This window comes from Metarhizium robertsii, assembly GCF_000187425.2.
Source record: "Metarhizium robertsii ARSEF 23 chromosome Unknown MAA_Scf_14, whole genome shotgun sequence".
NCBI classification, from domain to species: domain Eukaryota; kingdom Fungi; phylum Ascomycota; class Sordariomycetes; order Hypocreales; family Clavicipitaceae; genus Metarhizium; species Metarhizium robertsii.
In genome coordinates this window covers 367,196-394,122 of record NW_011942154.1, presented here as the reverse complement: position 1 = coordinate 394,122, position 26,927 = coordinate 367,196, and the positions used below count along the sequence as shown (strand labels likewise).

General features: G+C 46.9%; 8 protein-coding genes across 8 annotated transcripts; 3 read left to right on the top strand and 5 right to left on the bottom strand.

Moving 5' to 3' along the window:
* Positions 1-967: 967 nt before the first annotated feature.
* Positions 968-1,490, top strand: MAA_07586 (Tautomerase; the record flags this gene model as incomplete). Its single annotated transcript, XM_007825584.2, has 2 exons — positions 968-1,150; positions 1,200-1,490. The coding sequence occupies 2 exons, from the start codon at positions 968-970 to the stop codon at positions 1,488-1,490; spliced, it is 474 nt and encodes a 157-aa protein (XP_007823775.2).
* A 587-nt stretch (positions 1,491-2,077) lies between these two features.
* MAA_07585 (GLEYA adhesin domain protein) lies at positions 2,078-3,169 on the bottom strand (the record flags this gene model as incomplete). The annotated part of the gene is made up of 1 exon (XM_007825583.1): positions 2,078-3,169. One exon carries the CDS (start codon positions 3,167-3,169, stop codon positions 2,078-2,080), a length of 1,092 nt encoding a protein of 363 aa, XP_007823774.1.
* A 3,517-nt stretch (positions 3,170-6,686) lies between these two features.
* On the top strand, positions 6,687-7,508 carry MAA_07584 (phosphotransferase; the record flags this gene model as incomplete). The annotated part of the gene is made up of 1 exon (XM_007825582.2): positions 6,687-7,508. The coding sequence occupies one exon, from the start codon at positions 6,687-6,689 to the stop codon at positions 7,506-7,508; it is 822 nt and encodes a 273-aa protein (XP_007823773.2).
* Positions 7,509-8,423: 915 nt separating this feature from the next.
* On the bottom strand, positions 8,424-11,620 carry MAA_07583 (Vps54-like protein; the record flags this gene model as incomplete). Its single annotated transcript, XM_007825581.2, has 3 exons — positions 8,424-8,562; positions 8,615-11,333; positions 11,449-11,620. The coding sequence occupies 3 exons, from the start codon at positions 11,618-11,620 to the stop codon at positions 8,424-8,426; spliced, it is 3,030 nt and encodes a 1,009-aa protein (XP_007823772.2).
* Positions 11,621-14,228: 2,608 nt separating this feature from the next.
* MAA_07582 (uncharacterized protein) lies at positions 14,229-14,654 on the bottom strand (the record flags this gene model as incomplete). Its single annotated transcript, XM_007825580.1, has 2 exons — positions 14,229-14,493; positions 14,554-14,654. The coding sequence occupies 2 exons, from the start codon at positions 14,652-14,654 to the stop codon at positions 14,229-14,231; spliced, it is 366 nt and encodes a 121-aa protein (XP_007823771.1).
* Positions 14,655-19,297: 4,643 nt separating this feature from the next.
* On the bottom strand, positions 19,298-20,283 carry MAA_11706 (uncharacterized protein; the record flags this gene model as incomplete). Its single annotated transcript, XM_011412621.1, has 2 exons — positions 19,298-19,494; positions 19,533-20,283. 2 exons carry the CDS (start codon positions 20,281-20,283, stop codon positions 19,298-19,300), a joined length of 948 nt encoding a protein of 315 aa, XP_011410923.1.
* Positions 20,284-21,157: 874 nt separating this feature from the next.
* MAA_07581 (extracellular serine-rich protein) lies at positions 21,158-21,715 on the bottom strand (the record flags this gene model as incomplete). The annotated part of the gene is made up of 2 exons (XM_007825579.1): positions 21,158-21,376; positions 21,455-21,715. 2 exons carry the CDS (start codon positions 21,713-21,715, stop codon positions 21,158-21,160), a joined length of 480 nt encoding a protein of 159 aa, XP_007823770.1.
* Positions 21,716-23,102: 1,387 nt separating this feature from the next.
* On the top strand, positions 23,103-25,367 carry MAA_07580 (Lcc2; the record flags this gene model as incomplete). The annotated part of the gene is made up of 5 exons (XM_007825578.2): positions 23,103-23,533; positions 23,592-23,649; positions 23,701-24,780; positions 24,825-24,893; positions 24,945-25,367. The coding sequence occupies 5 exons, from the start codon at positions 23,103-23,105 to the stop codon at positions 25,365-25,367; spliced, it is 2,061 nt and encodes a 686-aa protein (XP_007823769.2).
* Positions 25,368-26,927: the final 1,560 nt, after the last annotated feature.

The following is a 26,927-nucleotide window of genomic DNA, read 5'->3' as shown; positions in this document are numbered from 1 at the left end:
TCACGAAATGATGAAAACCGTGGAAAGAAAAGCCATATTTCGGGGCGTGTGATAGCAATGCCTATTTAAATAAAGAGGCGCAAAAGGTCTCGAGCGCCTAAAAGATGACAAAGTAGGAGCGTATTAGATTTGCCAGGAACCACTACGAACGTGACGTCGAATATCCATGGGCTCGATGAGGCGCAACGCGGTCTTGATCGCCTAAACGATGACACAGTAGGAGCTATTAGATTTGTCAGAGACAACTCCGAACGTGACGTTGTGTAATCATGGGCTCGGAGAAGCAGAGTGACGGTAAAAGTCCACCTGAGTCAGCTTTCATCGCCAACGGACTTTATGGGGCTTTGGTAAGATCGGCAAAATTAAGTAATTCAACATTGAAAGCAACAGTTGTCAAGCCTGCTAAGAAAGGGCCACGTCGCATTCGGACGTGATGAGCAGGGTCGCCACTGGCTTTCCGTTTTTTTTGTACAAACATTAATGATTATACTATCATGGCAGTTAGCCTCAACCGAGGTAGGTGGGTAGCCAAGATCCATTGGCTCCATGTCATTCAAAAGTGGGCTATAACTCAGAAAATGAACGCGGGCCGAATTATGTCATTTATCCCGATTGACAGCACAATAATCCAAGTCAGATCTCCATCCACGTGCACAATACATACTACATTGGCGCTCCAGCCACGGAAACTGATGACAAACGGCCTTTGCACACTCTCGTACCGACTGTTCTGCTGCGAATCTTGTCGTCTGCAGGTTGCCATGACATCCGTGGCCGAGTCGAAATCGCAGCCTGCCGATTTGTAATGACCGCAATGTCAACTTTGCCCGCCTCGGTACTGTACTGCAATTGAATATATATTTGCATAATAGTCTATCCTTTGAGGTTTCTATAAGAAATATTAAATCACTGAAACAGTCTTCCCTGCTACAAAATACCTTCAAAAAAAGATTGTTTAACAAGAAAGATGCCTTATTGGAACATCTATCACCCCGACGACGTCCTCCGCGACGACGCCGAGAAAGACGCCATTGCAAAGGCTATTACTGAGATTTATACCGCTATTCCACTTCCAGCATTCTACGTCGGCGTCTTTTTTTTCCCCATGCCTCGCAATGAAATATACCGAGGTGGTCAACCGCAGGCAAGTGTACGCTTTGTAATACACAACATGCACCACTACTAACCTTGTCAAACAGTCGTCTGCACAAGAACCGACCTTTATTCACGTTAGGTTCACTCACATTGCGCGGCAGTTCCCACCAGGTGAAAGCGAGAAAAAGGACAAATTTCTCGACAGGGTTACTGAAATATTGAAACCCTTCACCATAGACAAGGGCTGGTATTTGGAGCTCACTGGTGAAGAAGGCGATCGCAGCCTACTCAGAGTTCAAGGAATGAGGATGCCGTCCCCGGGATCGGAAGATGAGAAGAAGTGGGTGGCGGAGAATGCTGCGGTTCCATATGGGCCCTATCTTAGTCGAATGTGATGAAGCCAACATGAAGGGCTCATCAACCCTAGCACAGTATCTTACTCCGGGGGTAGATAGCGCAACAGTACTCTAGCTTATGCACTTAAACAGTCACCAGTCGTCTAGTTATCGAATATATCATGTTGCGTGACGGCCGTTGTATCTGCCGCAGTTGAGCGTAGTGTTACGAGTCAAGCCGCTGGAACCCAACTCCCAGCGGATTGATTCTAGCATCTTTCTGAAGGTGTACGGGAAGAATGCAAGGCGTTTCTATTGTGTGACGGAGTACGGAGCATGTAGACTTTGTTTTCAGGGTTATCCTGGTAATAAGAAGCTTAGGGACTGGGTATTTCAGTCATCACATGTTTCCTTTCTACGAATTTCTCATAACAAGGAACAAATTGTAATCTTGGGTTGATTTTATTAAAACAACCGCTTTATTTCCAAGTTTACCGCATCTCGGCCATATCAACTCTGTACTTTTTAAAATAATCCAATCAAGGAGCGTCAAGAACGATAAAGGGGGACATGCCACTGCCCACATGTTAGGTGTTCAAAACCAATGTACACGTACGCCTCTTCAGCCATCAATTCCAACGTCTTCTTTATACCGATCCAAATCGACAGGACAGGGGATACGCGTTACCAGTGTAATCGTTCTTGCGATTCTCAAACGTCTCGCTCGGCGTCTTCATAGTCAGGTTAAACGCCGACGGGCCCTGCCAGTCTCCCATGACGCTACGCAGGGGATAGTACGCATCCTTGACCAAATCCAGATCTGCGCACTTGATGCCATTGATGTAGTTCCCTCCAGTGGACACCACAAGCGGCTTCACATTCGTGTCGACTTTGCCGTCCAGGCAGCTGAAGGCGTTGCCGTGTCCAAAGAAGACGTCGTTCTCGTTGTCAGCAGTGGTGCAGAGAGTGTACTTGCCGGTTTCGGGGGCACGGTAGAAGCCGCTGTACACGAGGGTGAAGTTGTTGGCGTCGACTACGATGCCGCCATTGGTCTGCTTCGTCCAGCCGACTGCGTACCAAACACCGGGGAGGTCGGGGCGTGGATAGACCTTGGGGAGATTGGCCGGGGGGCCAAAGTCCTGAGGGAAGAAAGTGACGTTTGTGATTGAAGACTTGAGAGGCTTCAGGTTCTGCGTGATGTAGTAGGACCACGGGAGGGAGTTCTCTCGACTGTACCCAGCGAAGGGGTTGGCGTAGTAGTCGATGTCGAAACCCTCCGGGCGGCAACGGGGTTTAATGATTGGACAGGGCCCACCGGGAGTTGGTTCCGGGGTCTTGGTTGTGGTCGTGGTTGTGGTAACTGGTTTCTTTGTTGTGGTTGTGGTGACTGGTTTCTTGGTCGTGGTTCTAATGGTTGTGGTTTGTGTTGTCGTGTGCTGAGATGTTGAAGTGGGAGGCGGCTTACGGGTCGTGGTTTGCGTCGGGCTGCACGTCTCGGTGATTAAAGGAGTCTGTATGACTAGAGTCGCGAGGCCGGTGCCGCAAGGAACAACAGTGGTGGATGTCGTGGTACTTCCGATATAAGGAATGGTAATAGTTGTATGACAGGGTGGAGGGTTCAAGTGGTCCCCTCCATCAACGCCAATGATGGGATCATGGTCCAAATCAACAGCACTTGCACATTTCAAAGAAAGAGCAAAGATGAATGCCGCTTTGGAGAGCTGAAATACAGTAGCCATTGCAGCCAATGTTGATATAAAGCGCACAGAAAATCTTGTTAGGGTTTCGATCCCGGCTTGAACGAATTCTTTAGTACCATGGCGAGAAGACACTCTGCTTGCTTTATATATCAGTTTTAGGACAAAGCCAGACACGAGATTCGATATGATTGTGTTGTTTACATGCATTCCGTACAGCAGGGGGCTAAAAGCATTCAAGAAAATGAAGTACCAGTCTATCGTGTTCTACATCTATAATATACTACAGCATATTAGTCTGTACTTGCCAGGGAAATGCATTCGCTGTATGTCTTGCGCATTGACACAAGGTCTGTCAAGTTCCGTCTACTCCGTACTCCGTGCCGAGCAGTTGCTTGAATATTGGAAAATTTCCCAGGGGAGCAAAATATCGTCACCGTCGCCACAACTGTAAATCGAGGCTGCAAGTCACGTCTTCCCACGGCGATTGTATGCAAGTATCTGTATCGGGAAGGCAATAAACCAAAGAAACTGAAGCTGAAATTCCCGTTTGAGGGCGCAATGCTGACAGCGGATGTGATCTGCACATATAAGCAGAAATCCACACCGCAATGAGAAATTTGCATCACTCACCGAGGCTGACACCGAGCGCATGCACCTTCTCAATGGTTGAACAGCCCGCTGAAGTCAGACATGCAGAGTCTGCCTGGGGTTCTGGACCGCCGCAGCGTGGACGTGGCTTATTCGACGGTCTGATGTGATAATCACAATGTCTCAATAAAGAGTCGTTCAGCATGAATTACTCTACTCCGTACGGAGTAGAGGATAAACGAATCCGGTTCAATTACGTACATAGGTCCGATTGTTCTCCTTATTCATGGCAATGCGGCAAGCCACGCCGCGATGTGCCAGGTCGCCCAATCCCGGTGTGGTGAATAGACTGCGGACTGTGCTCGAGTCATAGCACATAACACATGTATGGCTACAGCAACGGAAGACACCGGATTGCGAGGCCAGAGCGTAGTGATAATCAGGTCCAAGCTTTGCCCTGCAAATCGTCGGAACCGACAAGTCAATGGCCCGTCTGGGTGACATGGTGGTCAGCACGGCGTGTAATGGCGAGACCAGTCGTTTCTGTACAACCTCAGCTGGCAAGAATCAAGCCTTTTCACACACCTGAGTTTTCCAATCAACCGACCACCCATAGCTACAGAGACTGCGTCCAATGAGCCCGCTCGTATCAGCCGCATCCATGTCACGGGTCGCACGCTCATTCACTACTGACCAGTCCAGGTGTCGTGGTGTTGTTGCCTCGAGGAAGGCGGCATTGTGGCCTGAGATGTCGTTCCTAATACGGAGTACTTAACAAATGGCTGCAGATAATGCATGTGCAGAATGTTCCATTCGATAGCAATGCTCCGCTGCGTCATGCACTCTCTTCTACTCAACTACTCCTCAGACTCGAGTACTCAAACAAATTGCTGCTTGGCTTTGTTGATCTTCTACGCCTTAATCCCGAGGATGAAGGCAAGGAATGCTGTATCAAGACGAACATGGTTAATTCTCACCGTTTTTATACGTGAGGGTATAAAATATCGCATCTACCAGGTGGAGATTTTGGGGCAGCAAAATAGCGAAGATCTGCCTCGTGTGTCAGTTCCGCTAAACAACGAAGGTGAGAATCGCCCTGTGAGCGGGCAGATTTATCAATTGATACCTATTCAGATTGCATTGCTTACATCCACGTTGAAGGACAGTTATTCCAAGATGGAATCCCTCCCGTTGAAGCTGCGACAAACGCAGGGTTGCTGGGCATGGAGCGTTGTGTTCAAAATTCAATTCAATAAGCAACTTGGAGATATCAAAGGTCCTTGGTTATCGCTCCGAAGTTTTGAGAGATGTCGCATGATGGACCCGGTCGGGTCGCAAAAACAGCCTCGCGATCACACTGGGTAGTGTTGCAATGCGACTTGTCAGGCAAGTTGCAGAGTCCCATGCAGTGTTGGCAATACACACAAGGACACGATTGACGCGAGAAAGATATATCTTCAACTGAGACATGCCGGGCAATGGCACTCAATTTGCATAGAGGCCTGGACTTGCACATTGGGTATCAATAGGCACACTCGACCCGAATGCCGTGAGCTCACATTCACCCTCTACATAAGATGAGGTTCCCTCCTGAATATTCGATGCTGCTGTCCACAACATAATCCATGCGCACATTTGAGGCCATAAATTCCCAACATGTCACTCTGCCGCGAATGCTGCGACCGCGTCACCCGGAGCCAAACAGACAGTGATCTTTGCTACCAATGTTGCGTGGCGCTGCAACATCTCGCCCAAGCGTCGGGCCACGAAGCAACGGTCCAGGAGATACGGCGGCATGTGCAGCTATGGATGGACATCATATTGACCGTTGAGGCAGCTGAGGCGGTTTACCGAGCTGCCAACAAGTAGAATGGGGGTTCCTTGTTTGTGTAAGTACATTAACATCACTCCCTACTATATCAACGTACCGTTAACAAGCACTGGAATTTGGGGTATTTGGTTTTGGCCCGCTATGGCCAGAGAGGACCAGAGTAGAGAGGAACTTGTCGATCTGATAGCTATTGTAGGAAGTCAATACAAGTAGCCTCTCCATCATCGTACTGTAAGCAGTCATGTTTGGCTGTCGGTCTCGTCCACTGCGTGATGTCGTCTTTTTAATGGGAGAGGGTTAGGGTTGGGGTTACATGCGAGCGAGCCGACTCGGCGACCTATATTATAAGGATTAATTATAAGAGAAAAATTATTATAAAAGCCCCAAGGCGAGCATCCCAACCTGTCATTACTTTTGCTGCAAAGTCAATCGTTGCCAATTGGCTGCCGTTTTCGACCGCCTGCCTGCGTCTCCACCCCTCTTTCGGCCGCCCGCTGCTTTGGAGATTTGACCACGACTCAACGCAAACCTACACAACCTCCCCTTGTCCCTCTCGCTCCGTCGAATTCATGTTCCGCTTCTGCTTCTTGCATATACAATCGAAGGGTAGAACGACCACTAAATACCGTTGGCGACTTTCCACCGACCCCCGAACAAGACGATCAAGAACGATCCCAATTCATTTCCGCAATTTCTCTGGAAAGAGTCTCGGCCTTGGCCTTGCGATATAGCACACAGGATCACTGCCGCGTTATCAAATGTGACAGTGGGAGCTTCAATGTCAACTTCATTGTTGAATTCAAAGATGAAACAAAATGTGTTGTCCGAATTCCCATACTACCGTTCGTTTATGATCCCTGGAGCAGAGTTCTCAATCATGTTGCCGTCTCGAAATACTTGAAAGAGACGACGCAAATCCCTGTGGCTCGTGTCCGCGCATTCGGCCGCAACGAGCGGCTTTCCAACAATGGCAATAACGAATATCTTTTTCTAATATTAGATTTTATCCCCGGCCAGAGCCTTACAAATCGGCTCCTATTCGAGTCAACCGTTGAGAGGCGAGCCAACTTCTTTTCTCAATTGATCGAGATTTTGGTCGAGTTGCGGCACACGAGTTTTCCAGCGCTGGGGTCGCTGATGCCCGGAACAGACACCGGGCTTCCGGTAGTTGGTGATTTACAATCGATACCCTTGAATGAGCTCCGTCGTAGCGTCCCTCCAACAACATCAGTGCGAGAGTACATGGAAAGCCAACTCCAGATAGTCTCTGACACGCTAGCAGTCCCAGTTGCGGACCAGGCTATTGACGATATGAAACTTGAGGCCTTTGCAGTCCATTTTATGGAGAGAGATCTAATCGACGCTGGTCCTGATAATGAAGAGAACGGGTACCCTCTGTGTCACTCAGATTTGCGGCTTGCCAACATCATCGTCAATGACGAACTGCAAATCAATGGTATAATCGACTGGGATGATGCGAGCACAGTTCCCAAGCAATTATTTTCTCCCCCACCGTGGATTTCAGGTGTAGACGATCAGAGTATCATGGAATTCCAATTACTGCATGCCGAGTTCCGCGGCATTCTTGTGGCGAAATCGAAAACCAACTCCATCTGTGGTGAAATGTTCAAACAGTGGTATGGAGGGACAAAAGGAGAGCCCAACAAAGCTTTGTATGTTGCTCACATCATCCGATACCCTACCGAGCTTGCCGAGGTCGTTGCCCGTCTTCACAAACGACTGGGTTTGATAGGAAAATTACGCACCGACATCCATGCATATTACAAATCAAGTATTGCGGTTCAAGAAGAAGTGCAAAAACGTGCAGCTCTATGTGACGAATACACAAGCTACCTCAAGAATCGCGGGCTATACAAAGAAGATCGACCGTTGGATCTAAAAGAGTTGAAAGCAAATCTTGAAAGGGTTAAGGAGATGCTTCAGTCCCAAGGTTTGTAGATTCAACTGCCTTTCTTCAAGTAAGCTCAGCCTTTACCATTAGTACTTTTGACTAGCTAGCGTATGATTTTGATGGGACTGAGATAAACGTTATTTTGCGGCTATCGAAACCATCATAGTAGCGCGTGGAGTCCAGGCTGCCTTGACAAAGCTCACCAACAACTTGCGTGGCTCAGAGCTGCCCTTCGTCAGTCTATGATACCGTGTAGATTGTGTCTCTCGACTGTCACAGCCACAGATGGTGGCCACATCGGCCCCAGCAGTCAACTGCCATCTATCACAGTCCATCTCAATTTTACGGTCACCCCCATTGTAAATTATATTTCGTTAATTGGACCTTGTTGGCACGCCATGTTCAGCAATCCTGCAGTTGTCGATAGCTTCCCGATACTTGTGCTATACGAGAACGAGTAAGGGCGACAACTACCATTTGATATAATACGTGCTCTGATAGAATCACGCTTTGCCACGTTCAATAACGAAACACTAGTTGTGAAGGGCCTCTTAACATACGAGCCCGCAATGACACCTTGCCGTACCGATGAAACTTTACAATACATGTCTGGGCTCGTTCTTCTCAGTCTTATTTCATCTCTCTTTTTTCAGACAGACATATCTTCTCTGTCTTTGTTGCTTTCCGTCTACCTCTATTACGAAATACTTGACCTTCTGTCTATCCCGAAGCTGTTCTATTTATCCATCTCGCTACTTTTACCAAACGCTTCCTAGAGCGTGTCGTATACTCATATTTCTGTTCTATATCTTCCCACATTATTATTACTTGGCTTCTGGGTCCGACGCCGCGTCAGCAGCGATTTTGCTATCGTCTGCTTTATCCGCCTCTTCGTCTTTATCTTCAGTGTTATCCCTTGTCTCGGCCGAATCTGCAGTGCTTTTAGTGTCTTTCTTTTCTAGTTAGGCATCGGATAGATTGGCTGGCCGTCCGGTCTTGACTTGCTTGGCCTTGATAATTGTGGTCAGATATTCTACAGTATCACCAAAACCATCCAATTTGCCGAGGTTGGATTCAAAGAACTCGATGTCATGTAGCATGCTATATCAAGTCAGCACCTGTCGTAGGCCGATTGGGGCTCATATAGACGTACCTCTCCCGACCTAATTCCGTCTTGAGATCTACCTCCTGGAACGCTTTGCCGAACTGATCCCTATAACTGATAAATACTGGAGTCATGATCATACCAATAGCTGCATCTGGAAGGGTCTTCGTCAGGATTCTGTGCAACGAGGTCGTGTCTTTTGTCAATGTTGCCATGTAGGAATGCACATTCTTTTGGTCATTGTCCCAGTCGATACGTATGATCGCCCTTACATGTGAGGCAGCCAAGCGGGTCATGATTTCGACTATCTTGTCATAAATGCTGTTCTGGTGATCTTGATAGAGACGTTTGACCTTATCAAATTCGACTAGGCTTGAGGCAGCAGCACCAGTTCCAGCGTGGCGCCTGACAAACTCGCGAATGTAGCTGATCAAGGTTGCAACGAACGCCAATGCTTGCGATGCCAGAACTAGATGCTTTGATGTAATGTTCTTTAAGCCTGCGGATTGCCTAGCCCCTGCGCCTAAGATAAGTTGTGTGCACCGCGAGTTGAAAAGCTGGAGATAGGAGACCAATGAAGCCCCGATGTCTGAAGTCATTGATGGGATACCAGCTATTAGTTGTAAGAAGCGGGCCACACCATTCATGCAAAGAATTGCGGAGCTAGGAAGTACGAATGTTTCCTCGTCAATGGAGGCATTCATAGTCTTGGCTTTGCCATCGCTATTGGCGTGCGGATCACCAGCGTAATGAGACTCAGGGTCGTCATCTGAATACGGAATCCAAAGTTTCATGCCATCTGACCATTCAGCCGGATCTTTTATACTACAAGATAGAATCCTGTTAAGTTCGGCGGTTTGTTTCTCTGAAAAGTCCTTCGCCTCCCATTTATCAGATTCCATGCCCTGGGCAAGCTTTTGCTTTTCTGTATCGCCATGCTTCTGTATAAAGTCTTGAATTTGCCCATTGATAATTGTCTTTAGGGTCGTACCGCTTTGCCCAGAGATTGATTCACACTCGTTGGCGAAGTAGAGATTCAGAGCAAAATACCGGAGGAACCGGATTAGTGATAGGTGCGTACTCTGCTCTGAACGAACCCTGAGGAGCTTCACAATCTTATCCTGTGCAACGTCCACAGCTTGACCGAGGAGACTTTGTAGGTCTATGGCTTTGTGCATTTCTTGTGCCTCGAGTGCGGCAATGAAAAGCCTCCCGCTGGCAGGAGTAGTGAGCGGCGATCCCGCCTGGGCATACCATAGACCTGAAGGACTAGTGTCATCACCTAACGGACTAGCAACGTCTAGCAGCAGTTTGACTTGTGTTGTTAACCTCCTCAACGTCTCAGTGACGCTTATATAAATTTTGATCAGTAGTTCTTCAGCTTCTTCAGGCTGAAGAGCTCGTAGGTTACGAGCCAGAATAGATGATTGCTCCTGCAGGGTTAACTGGCCCCTGGCCATTTTTGACGAAGACAAAATCGATTCGTTGTCATCATCGTTTGAAGTAGGTAGAGGTCGTTGAACTAGGTTGCGAATTTCCTTTAGGACAGCCTCTCTATAAGCCGAAGCAGCACTGGTAAGGTGTTTTGCTCTATACAAGCTGGTCAAGCTCTCTAGTAACTCGAACCGAAGACCATCGATCGAGCTCATATAGGATGGGAAGACGGAAGGCTCCTGTGTATGGCCGCCTCGAGACCGTACTGAAGCACTCGTCCAACGCATGAGTACCTCCTGCGTGGAGACGGCATCAGTGTGGCGCCCGAGATCTCCCATAAGGAGACTGAGAAATCTTGTTCCACAAGCTTTACCCATTCGGAATCGTAGCGTAATTATATCGTCATTGACGCCTTGCAGTGCGGTTACAGCCCTAAGGTCTCGCAACTGGAGATCTCGTCCATCTCCGTTTAGTGTTGCCTGTGAAGAATCCGGCTCGCCAGCAGTGAGCTTCTCAAGAGAGTCGATACATTTTAAAGCCTTCTCCACTTCTCCATTGTCTACCAAAGACTCGCAGGCAACAACGCTATCGACGATATGTTTTAGTTGCTGGACTGCGTCGTGTAGCTGTTGCAGATGCTCCTGTCGTTGTCGCTTCTGGATAATATTTAACCCGCTCATTACAATCTCATTATCCAAAGCCTGGAGCTCTTTCCTGAGAGCCTTGATTCTCTGTACCGAATCAGCGGCTTCTGATTGAAGTCCTTGTAGCGAACTTAATGCAGTGAAGAATGCCGTGGAAGCCGCTGAAATAGAGGCTATAAGGTACATTTCTATCGTGTCCATATACCAGGATAGTTTTTCTTGTAGTATCGCGTTTGTTGCGAGGGCTTTCCGTGGTGCTGTTGCATTTCCTTTTGAAGCCTTTTCATTGAGCAGCCTTGGCGGTGGACGAACAACCTCTGATCTCTCGCTGACCACGTCAAATGTGCGAGGGTTTTCTAAGTGAAAGTCTGCGTCGAAATACACACGGGGTATAGTAGACAGTGGTGGCGGTGATTGAGTCGCTCGTCTTGCAGATCCTGCACTGAATTTTCGAATAGCAACAGACGTTTCCGTAGGTGACAGCGAATATACGGAGGAGACGGAGCCTGTTCTGAATGCTGAGGACCGCTTTCCCGGCTGTAGGTGGTCGTCATCAAATAATGCAGCAAACTCGCCTGGTTTAATGCTACTTTTGTGAAGGGTATCTGCTGGTTCATCTTCGCTCTCCTTCAATCTTCGCAATTGTTCATATAATGCACCGACTTGGGTTAGGTAAGGCTTGAATTCGGCTATATCAACGTGCGTAATGTTTGATAGTGCCACTGGGGGAATATCGCGTGCGGTTGGTAGTTTGTACGCGTTTAATATGGGACCTGAAGTATGCGGTAAAGGTCCCGTTCGTACTATCGGCCGTTGAAGTAATATCGATATTGCTTTTCAAGACATTAGCACGTGCTTTGAACAACGAATTAGAGAACTTCAGTATACCATTCTGCCCTGTTTCTAAGACAGCACTTGCCCAGCTACCCGATGTTGTATCCGGCAATCCTCCAGTGGAGTGGATAGAGTCTGCCATCGAGCCTGGCCTTTGGCGATAATGTGGACTTGTAGAGCTTTGTCTTGGGACGCCGTTAGTTTCTATTTCCGGTTCGAACGTTCCGGCCACAGTACCTATGGAAGGGGAAGTCCGTTCGATGTGAACTGGAGGGTATGTCTGGCGATAGACTATCCACAGACTTGGGTGCGCAGGAATCTGGGTACATCGTTGCAGATGTAGGCCGACCATAACCCTCTCTATGAAGATGTTGCGAAATAGGCTGATGGAAGCCAGCACGGGCTGTTGACCGGAGGATAGAGGAACATTCGCAGCTTCAGTCTATTGTTTAGTTCGCAATGTGTTGAGTCTCAATGGATTCGTTGGTGGAGAAGGCTGACAAGCCGGGATATCCTTGTTAGGTTCTTTGTTTGTTCTACCTCCTGATCAAGTAGACGTACCTTCCGCTCATAGCCGGAGATTAGCCAGCAGTGTGCTGATGACGTAACAATCAGGAACGTGATCCCATCCAACAACCGCTTGACTACGATACCCTACATTTTACCCCGCTGTCATTTTACCATCCAGCACTTCACGCCTTACCTTTTAGGATATTATTCACAGGAATTTAAATCGGTAAACAAGAGGAAGACAATAATATCGGGCAAGCATGATGACCAACTGGCGTGTCTGGCGACAGCCACGACATTCGCCTTCGCGATGTGGTCATCAGCATGCCGGAGGGGGAATATGGCGGTGTCGTGAAGTATGAACTTGGTAGGCACCCCTAGAATGGCTTTGAGCGGAAGGGATCCCTTTGCTCGCGGTCACTTGACGTAAGGAGTGCTGTGAGGATAATCAAGTTGAACCACTTGAGGGAAGATATTGAGATCAGTGCACTTGTCGCGGCGAGGATACAAAAGTTCAAGCCTTTTAATATCCTCGCACGCCTATCATGCAATTTGTATATTCTATTTAAGGCATATTATGCCTATGTCCGTCGTCAATTAACATGTGCGAAGAAACTCTCCCGTCTTCACCAATCCTGGGGCCGGGCCGGCGTTGCTCCACCGTCTATCGGATCCGGAGTCTAGCAGCGGCTGTTAACTCGGCACTCGGACCACTTTTCCGGCATCCGAGATTCCTACACATAAATCAACTTTACCACGCGAAATGGCTGCCACCTACCGTGACCAACTCTTTGACGAAGCCACGCCTTACAAGTCATTCTTGAAAATCTCTTTCCTAAGAGACCGGGATTTGATCGACCGGCCTGAGCTTTCTTAGTGGCTACATAAACAATACTAGCAGCCTAGCGGTCGTTTTGCGCTTATTGGACTCGGTGGCGTAGGGTAAGCTGCCCGTTACATAATGCTATTATTGTCTCCTGACTTCTTACTGTCACAAAAAATCGCAGTTGGCAATCTATTATGCCAATCAAACCCAAGAGAAAATGGCCAACATATAATTTCTCTAAGAGCACGCGAGCACCCCAGCGATTTGAGGGGCCGTACCGCAACTCTGCAGACCGACTGAAGCTGCCGCGGTGATATGACCCGGAGGCTGATTTGCTTCGTCTAGTGTATAACTGGCTGAACGAAGAGAGGAACGGACGGTGGCCCACGATACTCGATAGTGCAGACGATATTAATATCTCCCTTTGAATGAACTCCGAACACGGCCCAACCGACCCGTCAACACGCCAGCCGCCGAAGATTTTCTTGCCGGGAAACAGAAATTGCAGGATTGTCGTCACTTCAAGAAGCCCCAAGATAGCAGGAAAGCTAACGGGTCTCTCTCAAGGCATTTTAAGAATTTCCTTCATACATGAAGACCGGTTAGGGTTAGGGTAACCCTAACACCTACTGGCCGTTCGCGAGTCGGGTCGCAAGTCTTTGCGAAGGTAAGCATTTCTTGCAAGGCGATTTTGATGTCAGCGGCGACCATGACAACAAGGATAATGATTTGTTGCTTCATGCACCGCTAGGCCAGTAATCGGACCATCTCTGAATAACGGTTCTTGCGAGAAATCTGGCTATCTGCTTGGATAGTTATGCATTCACTCCTCGCGCAATCCTACCATGTGGTCGAGGGAAATGCAGTGGAGCACATCGATACCTACTCTGTGGCCATGTTCTGGTTCTGGTAACGCGGGCGGGACATGGGCGGCGGTGACCTTGTCTGTATGCACTGTTCTGGACGGGAAGACGTTGACAGGAGCTACTTGGTTGCCCAAGGCTCTCCCCATGGCAAACGGCTCAACTATACACCTTGTGAAACTGTGACAATACTACAACTTACTGCCATATCATCATGTACTGTAGCAAGAGCGAATATGAAGCTATGGCCAGAAATATACGGTTGATTCGAGATACTATCTGGTGCTATGTTGAATAGCTGTACTCTATAGTCCCCAATTCAAATACAGTAGGAATGCATGTATCTATCTAAGCTCCGATCGTAGTCAAGGCACGATATCATGTAGTGATCAAACTCGACAAATCCAACATGAGATCGTCGGTCGGCTAGGTTTTTGAGCTTTGGTTAACATTACTTTCCACTATTTTATCTGCAAAACTGCCAAAAACATGACTCTGAAACAATGACTTGTTGGGCGGGAGATGTAATTCAGGGCTACTTACTCGGAAATTTATGGGGTGCAGTTCTGTCCCTGAGCCTGGACGGAGAGATCGATAACGTTTCCGTTAGGTCCGGTAATCTTCTGCTGACCGCCGCCGCAGTTGCCAGCATTCGTGCAGCACTTATTCAACACGGCGGAAATGGCTCCATTGACTTGATTACCAGAAATGGTAACAACGGTATTCGGAGCTCGATTGACGATGCAGATCTGGGCATTGCCTTGAGGGAATCGCAATGCCGACCTGGGCTGTAGAGTCACGCTACCGAAGTTTTCCCTGTGATCAAGTTAGAAAGATGTCTTGCAGAGTTGAATGCGAGAGAGATGCTATACGTACTGCACGTTGTTGACTGAGAAACTGCCGCCGCCGCCGCAGCTCTGAGCGCTAGCCAACGATGCGACGCCCAGCAGGAGAGAGATGGAGGTTTGATACAACATGTTGTAGTTGAATAGTGGTGGGATATGTTGGGTTATATTGGGTTGTGTTGAAAATGTTGAAAATGTTGGTAGATGCTCGATTGATGGGGAGTCCAAGAAGCAATTGAGTGAGGATATTGATCTGATTTATACTCAAGCCCAGGTTTGTGATATTCATGTATCGTCCATTGCTGTTCACCCATCGCGCCGTTGTATGCCAGAGAAACAGTAAACGGGAACAGTTTTTCCGCCTCGGGCGTCCAGGATTAGCTCGTGTCATACTCGAGTGGAGAAGAGTCGAGGCGTTCCAATACTACCAGACTTGACATAATTGACTACTTCTATTCTGCCGTCATGCATGCCCCAGCGAAAGTATCGACCTTGCGCCCGAGCTGAGTGAAGAGAGGCATTCAAAGCGTATTCAATTTGGGTGAGAGTTGGTACTCAGCCGCCCCTGGGCGATTCGGATAATAAAAGTCCATCAATCTCATCACGCTGGGTGGAGCTATAGCAGCGAATTTCGTCCCAGGTAAGACAGCGGCATGCAGGAAAACAGAGGCGGCTTATGCAAGTTGTCTCAGAGTGAGGGTTTGGTCTCAGCGAAGTGTTTAATATGGGCCTCTTTTTGGAGCTAAATTCTGACACGGCACTGTCTTCAGGGTTTTTGGTATTGACACGGCCGACTGCAATGCTTCACAACCCTGTTAAACCAGTCTTCTGAACAGAAAGGAAATCTCGGCACATCCATGTCGGCTTTACCTTGCCGTTCGAATGAAGAGTCAAACAGAACCCCACAGCTCCGCGTATTTGACCAATTTTGGTTGGACCATGGCCAATGCTTCTTGCGAATAGATTCGATGCAGCCACCGCATAGGCGGATTAAATGTCAATATTTTGATGCACCAGACGTTGTGCAATCAATTTTAGCCAGGCACGAGCTGCAAGGCCCCAGAAACGTTTGCGCGTGTCGGCTTTTTGTGCCCATCAGACTCTACCACTTTTGTCATGACACTTTGCTACGGGTGCCACGACGCCGCTCTTAGTAGTATCACAGAGCTCTGTCATAATTCACCTGCAGATTTTGCTGCATCGCTTTTGATCAGACCACCCTGTCGTTCTTTGCATCCGAGGTGTGACGTCATGTTTTTTTGTCATACGAAGTTACTTGACACGCATGCTTGGCTAGTTCCATCTCAATCGAGCAGACGTTGACCGTGCGGCTATAAAATGGACCTAGCTGTTCAAGTTGAGTCACGATAATTACACAAGATGAGGGTTGCAATTATGTAGGGCTCTGCTAACTACCTAGATCTGGAAATTTAAATCATAATTAAATAGAAACGTTTGTATTGCTTCGCGCTAAGCAGTTGTACGTTCAGCCCACCTCTGGTCACAATTGACTGTAGCCTGTTTCGAGGGTACTGCTAGTATGAGGACACCAAATCTAGCCTAGTCTGACGAGGTTGTTTGTTTAAACGATAACATTTCAAATATAGTGCTAGTTGTGTAAAGCTTGAGTATATACTTGCATTAATAACATGTTGCTTCAATTGATAATACAAAATCATACGAGATACAGCGCACCAGACATCCGCAAGATACAAGCTAGTCGCTCGGCCATGACTTCGAGGCCCAGCCTGCTGTTGGCAGAGTTCGGCATCGCTTTGCCGTCTTGTACCAAATTAAACTTTCGGGTTTTCGGTTCCAGATTCCGTGGCTACCGGAAAGCTCGCAGCTGAAGCCTAAACTGGTCCAAACTCCAAAGGGCTGTTTTGCTTTCGATTTTGTGAACAAGGCGCGGGGCACTGAAAAATTGGGAAACCATGACGCCTTGGCCATGTTGTTCACGCCAATCCGGTAATCTACGGCGACAGTAAAGTGGAACATCCACAAGCCAGACTCCGACACGTGTAAGAGATTCCCGATCTAATATTTAATAATGCGCATCAGACCCGAGTGGACAATTCCAGGTGAATTCTCACCAAGCGATTTAGGCTATAAAGGCTCCCCTTGCACCCAGGCTGTGCTACCTAAACCTTGTCCACCCAACCGGTTCAGCAATTACCTTGATCACCATGAAGGACTTTGCTACTATGATAACCCTTGTCGCCGGACTTGGACTGGCAATCGAATTTCCAAGATGTAGGAGGGTACGTACACCGCATGCAATTGCTAATAATGGTATTGACGCAGTGAGATTAGCCATCGAGCGAATGCATCATCGCATGCCCACATAATCAATGCCGCCCGGGCTATGTTTGCTGTGTAACAGATTGTGGAGGCCGTATCTGCGTAAGTTTATTGAAGTGGTATATTAGATGCGTACTAATGTGTGTTCACAAATTCTAGGAACCCGTAAGTGCTTCGTACATGAAGCTTGTCGAGTGACGTACTAATTATCTTTTCACGCGTATAGATTGAACCTATGCGAGACTCTTTTGACAGACTTGGAGATTGATGGAACGTGGGTGGGATTAGAGTACCTGGAACTGATGATAGATGTCATCTCATTCTTATCTGGAGCTTCTCTTTGTGAGTTCTAGCCTAGGGCCCCTAAATTAGGCATGTGTCTGAAAACAAAGAATGGGAATTTGTTCATGGCATAAATGAGGACGCGGCATGTGGCGTTTACATGTGTGTTGAAGTCTCTAGTAGGAAGCGCCACCACGATAGTCAGCGAATGTAAACACTATTTGTGCTAGCCGCCACCAAAACAAAAGCTAAGGATTGAAACGGGACTCTTTCTCTTCTAGGTATAGAGTGAAGATATTCGATGTCAAAACGGCAGTTAGTTAAAGGAGGGGAAGATGACTAAAGGTCTAGCTTCGCTGGATTAACAGAGGATTACTTGAATTACCTTTGCTACTATTCCCATGGGGGGGAATAGTACAAGATTTGCCAAAACCCACCTTTAAACTAGCAGATAAGATTTGTCAAGTAATAACTACACTTATAGGATAAGAGATATCATGTTAGGTTCCGATATTTTCGACCGCTTGCCCCGCAGCGCTGCCTTGTTAGACCGACAGATCGACGGACCGTCAATTTGCAGAAAACCCATACCCATTTTCCGACCAGACTTGACTCATTTCATGGATAGCATGCGCGATCAAGGAACTCTTGCCTGCCGGAAGAAACCCATCAAGGCGCATGAAAATTCCCACCCAATTGCTTTCGGCCAGTAGCCACAGACGTCTACTTCGGCCGGCTTCCAAGCAAAACCATCCCTCGCTTTCGACTGAATGTAGCTGACATATCCATAATATCCGGCCCTCTGCCTTATCTTGCTCCATTGCAACTATTATCTGCCCTATTACCGCCCCGTTTATCCCGCCCGGTGTTACACGGATGACACGTTGCCATAAAGGCACGGGCCGAACCTTGAACCCGATAATAGTTTCATAAGAGCTCTGATCGCGAGACCTAGGGCTAGGTTGCTCACCGCTTCTTGATATAAATAAAGGTTTTCTGCTCTCAGGGCTTTAAGGAAAACCAAGGACCTTTGATACCAAAGACTGTTATTAGATGAATTGAGTAAATTGCTCCAAGCCCTCTATTGAGCCCTTGTCACACCCGGAGCTCGACCATCTATTTTCACGAATCCAATGCTATATATATTACTTCTAGTACTTTAGTAACTGGTTCTATCTAACTACACGCTACTAAAGTATAATATTGCTACTATAAAAGTGTAAGATAATAAAATTATTAAGTTAAGTAAAAATACAAAGGTATAAAAACACCAGGTTTTTATTAGTTTTTACTGACCTAGCTATTAATCTAGCGCTTACTAGGCTGCTTACTAATTATTAAGGTTATTAAATAAAGCTTATAATTTTATTGGTTTATAATAATAATAGCGTATTAAGGTAACTATTTTTATAATTAAGTATTAAGTAGCCTAAACTACATGTCACGTATAAAATAACTAGTTAATATCAGCTAACGCCCGGTTTGGCGGTCAAGCCCGCACACACGCATGCCCACATAATCAATACCGCCCGGACTGCTACAGTACGTCGTTAGAGCCTGTATACAGGAGGTTCTTGGCTGGGTGGATCACTACGTCTTCTTGTTTTATCCAGGTCCTTTTAAGTATAATATTATCTTCTTGGCCTAGGATTATATAAAAGAAAGCCTAATATTTCTGATAAATATTAATATTAATATTTATATATAAAACATGCTAACTCGCATTATATAAAAACCCTGCCACGTGTTCTAGTGTTCAGGGTGTAATAGTGTAGTTTTTAGGCAAGAGCTTCTTAAATTGTGCTATAGCACAGGCATCCACAGCTAATAAGGGCAGTTATATAGTCTTCCTTATTAATTCCTATATTAAGATAGAAAGGTAGACTGTCTATTTAGTCCTTTTGCTTATTCTAGTCTTTTTTAGCTATTATCTTCTTCTAATAGCGCTTTTGACCAGAAGCTATTTGTTTTCTGAACCCTTATTAGATACTGTTTTGTATATACTTTCTCCTTTATTATTATTTGGCCTGATATTCTTAAGTATCTCTACTTTTGCCCTTGCGACTCTAGACTATAACTAACCTTATAATTAATTTGTATCTAGGATTTTTTCTTCGCAGAACTGCGCTATATAACCTGGTTAGCCACAGCGATAACAACTAAAACCTGTTTTGTTTTTTGTTTTGCCAGGATTATGCTTGCTTCCTGCCTTCCCGATTTTTGTAGTCCCAATCCATCGGGTCTGAGGGCGTTTCCTCTCCTGCAGGTGTCTGGAATGAGTTCTTAGTCTTTGAAACCTGGTTCTTGCTCTTAGCTTGACCACTTGACTGTTCTCTGCTACGATTATAGAATCGAAGTTCGTCGAGATTAGCTCCGAGGGATTGGAGCGCTTTGTGAGCAAGCTCAGTTGTCCTGCTAGATGCGAACGGAGTTCTCCGCTTATGACCCGTTTGAGGAAGTTGATCTTTACAGCATTATCCCAACTGGCTCCACCACTATCAGCTAACTCTTTCTCGAATTTTGGTAGGAAGATTGCGAAGTTCTCCTGTGGCCCCTGCCGTATTGTCTCGAGTCGGCTTAGGGCTCTTTGCTCGATATTGGGGTCAGCATAACATGTTGACATGTATTTGAGAAAGTCAACAGGGTTTGATAGCCCGTCTAAACCCCCTTTCTCGAGGTAAGCGGCAGCTATAGCCTGAGGCGTCTTATCTAGTTGGGAGTAAATGTAGACAAATTGGTCAAAAGAGCCCCCTAGAGCAGGCCCATCTACATGGAGCTTGCTTCGCATTTGCAAGAGCCAAGGACAAAATAATTTCCGAGTTCTATCAAGTCGTTGGGGATTCGGAAGGGTTGGCTTCTTCTTGGCTGGTAACTGACCTTGTTGTGGGCTGTGGATGTTGGCAGGCGAGGTGGTGTTGAGAACAAGCGGTACTAGTCCCAGTCTCTGGAGCACTGAGTTGACGATATCTTCTGAAGATGTGTGATTTGGGGTTGCGATTGCAGATTCTAGGGCTTGGACCTGCGCTCTTGTTTCTTCGCGGTCGTTATCTCTTTCGTTGCGTATATGCTGCTGGTCTCTGTGGATTGCGTTTAGCTGTTCTGACATTTGGTTCATCATTTGGACTGGCATTTGGGTGGTGCGGCTTGGCGAGCCGCCGTCCTGACTGTTGTTTTCCATTGCAAGTCGTGGTTCTATTGGTCGACTCGTTCGTTTATGTGTCCTTACCGTGGGGATCTTCCTCTTCGTAGCTTCTTTAGGATCGCGGGAAACTTGCCACTCCCTCGGTAGGGGCTTTTGCAACCTCGTTCCGAGATATGTTGCAGGAACACAATGCCACTCACTCGTTGAGGGCTTTCTGCTAACCTTGCTCTGCTAGGAATTTTGCAGGGACTCTGCTCGTTGCGAGAGTCTTCACGTGCCTCACTATCCAGGGGGTCTTTCACAAGACCAGGGATATAACCGTCCCTCTTAGGCTGCACTTCTCATCTAACACAGTAGACGAAGTCGCAAACACGTACTCTATGCGCTATTCCAATAGCCTTACAAGTAAGTCTCCACCAACTGGATTAACCAATTGATCAAACAAGATACTTCCTAACGCAGTCACGACACACGCGGAAGCGCGCAACACAATCGATTGCAAGGATTTAGAAAGGAGCTTTGGATAATATAACGGCCCAAGCGAGTATATTGACAACTGGCTAGGTGACTAGTACAAGTATCCAAAGCTGAAGAAGAAAGAGAAGAAACATTGAAGAGAAGAAAAGGAGAGCTTGAGGGGCTCTTGAGCTCCTGAGCTCGCCGCTGCTAATCTCGCTTGTTGTTGGGTCCCATTGACCATTTGCAGTTTGTCGATAAGAAGCGAGAGCGCAACCGAGCTATTCTCGGGTCTAGCCCGTTACAAGTTTTATTTTCCTTTACGCTTAGTATCAGCTATTTAATTAACTTAGTTAATATATTTCACCTGATTATATTAAAAGTATATGTAAAAATATCATAAATTAAACATATACATATTATTTTGTAATCAAGATATTATAAGCTATAGCGCCTATACCTTCAGCTCCCAATCCACAAACTTACTAGGGCAGTCGCTACCGCCAAAAGGGACCATAGGCTTACGACTAGCGCCGACATTAGCAGCGGCGCTCTTAAAGTCGTCTAGCTTGTTTGACCCCTCATTGATGACGCCAACCATGCCATTCTGGCAGTGTCTGCCGACGCTGCAGTAGAAGAAAACGGGGTCGGTGTTGTTCACGGTAATGCAAAACTGTCGGGACGAAGATTAGCGGGGGTGCGTGACACAAAAAGGAGGGAGAAATTCTGCTGCCGCAGTGGCCGAACGTACCGTGCCATTACGACGGTCGCCCGAGTAGAATCCTCCGCTTGCGGCTGGGTCAGCCGGGTGGCAAGGATTCTGGAAGTCGCCTGCGATGACATCGTGCCTGGCGTTGTTGAAATGGAACTCGACGATGTCCCCCGTGTTAGCCTTGATGCTGTCTGGGGAGAAAGTCAATTCGTGGTCCTTGCCGACCTCGACGGTAATGGTCTCGGCCGATGCCACAGTGGCGAGCAAGGCGAGGGTGCCGACGGGGATGGTGTAATACATAGTGTTTGCATGCGTTAGTAGTTCAGCAAGTGTGAGGCGTGTCATTAAACGGATTATAGGAAGGGGAATCTGCGGGTAATATATCGAAAACGCAACTAGAGCGACCCATCTCACCCCTGCGGCTACTCTATGTCTCTTTATTCCTTGGCTTTTGAAGACTCGTAGTGGTCGTATAGCTACATTATTATTATTTAGAGTTTGTAGAAATTTACTTTTAATGAAAAAAAACTTAAAAGAAGTCTAGATTCTAGTCTAACTAGCTTTCTCTTTAATAGTATTTACCTGCAGAGTAAAGTTATTTAATTACAATATTACAGTTAAAGCTTCATGCCACTTGTGTTACTATCCCCCCCTCCTTTAGAAAAGAGTAACTTTATTCGCCAAATACTAAGCGTGGTAACTTGGCCAGGCAAATTTTATCCACATATTAACGGTTATCCACACAAAGGTAAATAACTTAGTAGCTAGGAATAGCATGCTGAAAGGGTCGCTCGATTAACATCGATTAGATTTCTAAGCATAATCTTTATCAGCAAATACCGTGAAGTCTAAATTGCCTTCTACTTTCCTCGTTTTGAGTTTGCTCCCACATAATGGCAATAGCACTTATATACGATACGAATCTACGAGAAAGCCAAAAACAGGGCGATTCGATTGAAGGCGCGCGCATAATTGCCTACAAACCCACCCCATAGCGACTGTAGTAGAGTCTGGTTCGTTTGCCACTAGACGTCTTTCTGAGCTTGTAATGTTTACCACCAGTTACGGATATACTTGCACGGAAGACGCCAAAGTGATTTACATTTGTAGCAGGGCGCTCCACACCTCTCACTACTTCAACAGGTTTATGACAGCAAACTTTGGACAGCGTGCAATATGGGGTAATATTGAACTAGCTGAACCGCCAGGCTGGTATGGAAGGCACTTAGATCCGGACACACCACATCCATATGTCAAGTATAATGGTCGTCTCCCTCACCCAACACCGCCCAACTAATCAGTGAACAGTCTAAGGTTTATTGGGTCAAGTGGCGCCAATCTTTCGTGGCAAATTATAGTTACGTGTCACACCAAAATAGCCTTCGGCGGCTAGTTGCAACGCTCACATCTCCCGTACAAGCTTTGCGTTGAAGTGTTACAGCGAAGCTGGTCAAAATTTTCAGTTTAACTTTCTCTAGTAGTGGAACTCAATAGCCACACAAAGGCTATGCGTCGGGTCGTCCGGTGAGAGACACGATAGATTAAGCTACTTGACTATACTTGTGTAGTAAGATTGAGATCGCTCTTTATATTTAATGCCTCCCCATTACAGGCGATACGCTTCTCTACCCTTTTCAACTAGTTGAGGAGACAGCCTCACCAATCAGGTCTCGTTACCGGATCCGCCATGACTTTAATCGAGCGTCTCTGGGCGGTAGTGACGTCCTTCATCACCTGGCATTCAATTCCCGGTTGGAGTGAAACCCAAGCACCAATACTGCCTCTCAGCTATACAAATAAAGTTATAGATTATCCGATCTTTAAACCACCTGGTGTCCCAGATAATGAGAATTTCCAATGCGAGTATCCGCTCATGAAGGGATGGGAAGACTGTTCCCACGGACTAGACCGTGAGTGCTGGATTAGGAGCAAGTCAGATGGGAAGCAGTTTGACATCAACACCGACTACGAAAAGGCCACGCCGACAGGAATCGAGCGTTACTATAACATTGACTTGGCCGACAGCTTTTACGCGGCGGATGGGATAAATTTTACAGAAGCTAAGCTATTTAATAATAGCTACCCAGGGCCTTGGATTAGGGCCTGCTGGGGGGATCGGTGAGTGGTCGCTCGGGAGTAGGTAAGGACCGGAAACGGCGTTAACTGGTTGCAAAAGGTTGATCGTGAAAGTCACCAATAATTTAAACTATAATGGCACCTCGGTACACTGGCATGTACGTGCTAATAGGTTCTGAAACGTCGCTTAAACTTACGAGTGGCATTAGGGCATCCGTCAGCTAAACACCATGATTATGGACGGCGTAAATGGCATCACGCAATGTCCTATTCCTCCTAAAAGTCACTTCGTCTATAACTTCACCCTAAATCAGTACGGGAGCTCGTGGTACCATAGCCACTACTCTGTGCAATATGCTGATGGTGCCGCGGGCCCAATAACTATTTATGGTCCTTCTTCGGCGGACTGGGACGAAGCCGTAAACCCCCCCCTGATTATGACCGACTGGTACCACACCTCGGCTTTTAAGGTGGTGTCAAGTGACGAATCTAAGCCTCCAGATGACATCTTGCTCAACGGCCGCGGAGACATTACCAAGTTTTCCGATAGCAACAAGCAGACAACGCCTATTAAACCTGCATTAAACATTATCTTTCAAAGCCCCCACCCAGGACAAAAATACAAGAAGTATCTACTTCGTCTGATAAACACATCATTTAGCACTACCTTCGTTTTTAGCATTGATAACCATGCTCTTCAAGTTATTAGTGCTGATTTCGTCCCAATTCAGCCCTACCGTACCAAGTCTATCCTAGTGGGCATTGGCCAACGCTATAATATAGTTGTTGAAGCTAATCCTCAAGCTATTAACACGTCTAACCAACTCCCTAGTGACGGGAACTACTGGATCCGTACCCAGATCGCATGGTGTTTTAACAGCCAGGAAGGAAAGGATGGATATGATGAAGTTGCCATTCTGCGTTATAATCCATTAAGCACCAGTGATCCTACGACCAATAGATGGCCTGATATTTCTCTGAACTGTGCGGACGAACCGTACACGGATTTAAATCCAATCGTGCCGTGGACTGTGACTTCTCCTAGCAATGGGGTTCTGAATGCTGCGGCTTCGCCCTTCGGCGAGGAATTCGACGTGTTCCCCGGTATGCGGCAAAAAATGGACTATCCCATCGCGGGGTGGACAATGGATAGTAATAAGACTAGACACGCTCCTATACGCATCAATTACTCGGACCCAACCGTCCTCCACTTGAATCCAGAAGATAATTTGATGACACACTCTGAGCTCTGGCGCGTTCAGCCAGAGAATTACACCAATAGCCAATGGGTAAGTCGCATCGACCGCCTAGGCTGACTGAGTTAACCTTATAGATCTACCTGGTCCTGCATGGGGGGAAGAAGAAGTCCACAGGGGAAGAAGATACGCAAGGTGCTCATCCGGTAAGGCACCTCCCAGCACATGTGCGAATAAAGGCATTAACCGCATCGTAGATCCACTTACACGGCCATGACTTTGCAATTCTTGAGCAAGCCAAAAAAAAGTGGAAGCCAGATAACCTGAACCTCAAACTTGATAATCCTCCCCGCCGCGATGTCGTCTTACTGCCTGATGACGGCTATGTAGTTATCGCGTTTAAAGCTGATAACCCTGGGCTATGGCTTGTACACTGTCATATCGCCTTTCATATTGCTGGGGGTTTGGGCATGCAAATCTTGGAGAACCGGCCAGGCGCGTTTAATATTTGGCCAGATAATAATAGCGGGATTGTTGAGGCCCGGCGAGTTTGCAAGGAGTGGAAAACCTTCTACTCAAACCATACTAATTGGGCGAATAAACACGAGTCGGAGGGGGGCGAGTGCAAAGAACAGATTGAAAATATTGGCTGGTGCTTTCAGGACGATTCCGGTGTTTAAAGGAAATTGGTACTATTGACTATTCTTATTACTATGCCAATTTTCGCCTGCATTAGGTCCTGGCCATGAGAGCCTCCTCCTCTGTAGGTTGCCTATCTTTCCTCTTGTGCTTGGAAATGCAGATTTGTATCGGTGCCTGCTGTTACTTCTAAAAAGGCAACACGGCCTTGACGTTTAACCTCTATTGGTTCGTATTTAGCGGCATTACTACTATAATGCCCGACTCCTACGGGATCTGTCTGCCTTCCTAATAACACGTCCTATTTAAGAGATTGGTATTAGTCTAGTCTTATATGTACAATGCTGTCAAAATCGCCCTGCTTCCGAACATGTCCGTTTGCTGCCGCTCGGAGAGGCCTTCCCTCTGCCTCTCTACCGCTTACGCTCAATCCTTTGAAGTTCCCAGGAACCGAACTATTTTATTATAATATATTTTAGACACTTCGCAGCAATTTCTAGCCCATTCTTTCAACAACTTGGCCTACTCGGAGCACTGTGATTTGCCGTATACTCTTGACTATTTATGCTTATACTCCTTGGCACCTAGATAGCGGATACGAAGATATTTTGCTACGGAATACGCACCTCTTTGGTGACAGAGAACAATTATCTCACGGCAGGTGAGCTCATTTATTTTCATAGTATTAATTGATCTTAATCCACGTTCAAACAGACTGACAATTCAATGCACAGGTCGCAGAGCTATAGGCGTTGCTAGAAGCCGGCTGTCCACAAAAATACGTTGGAATTATGGCGACGGACACGACGGCTAAAGGCACATCTCTAGCATTGCAGGAACTTCTGCGTTTTGATAATGACCTGAGATTGTGGTTGGAGCACACACGGTACTTCGACGTAGAACATCGGAAGAAAGTATTAGACTCAGCCTGGTCGCGCAGGGCATTTGATGAGGAACGGCAAGGTTCTGGTCATCATCTATCGGGCGCCGTCATCACCTCACAATTCCAAGCTCGCAGCACAAGGTGACAGCAGAAAAGTGCCTCCAAGGAGGTCGATCAGTCTTCAGTGGGGCACGCCACCGTCCTTTCTTGCTCAGGGGGAGCGACTCTGCGTGGATTTCATTGACTTGACATTAAATAGTCGGCAGCGCGTAGCCTTGTTGCTGATACGCAGGCACCTCAATCGCATTCGTGAAGCGGAACGCGAAAGTGACGTGGATCAGCTGTGCCAGTTAATCGGTGGAGAGGGCAGGACGGGGAAATCCAGAATTATCAAGGCTATCATTGAGCTCTTTACGAGAAAAGGCATGCAGAGAAGAGTCCTTGTTACTGCGACATCAGGAACGGCGGCTACGCGGGTTGACGGCATTACCATACACACAGCGTGTAATTTTTCGGCGGAGCAGCGCTTAGCTTTGACCTTATTGAAGAGGTTGGACGGAGTGCAAGCACCTGGACATGGACTGAGATTCGTCTTGGAACTTTATTTCTTGAAGCAAAAAAAAAAAGACCTTTCAATGTTCGTTCCTTAAGGTATTAGACGGGGAAGAGCGCCGCATTAACTTTTCTTTGGGGTCAAGTACAAGACCTTGGGTCCACT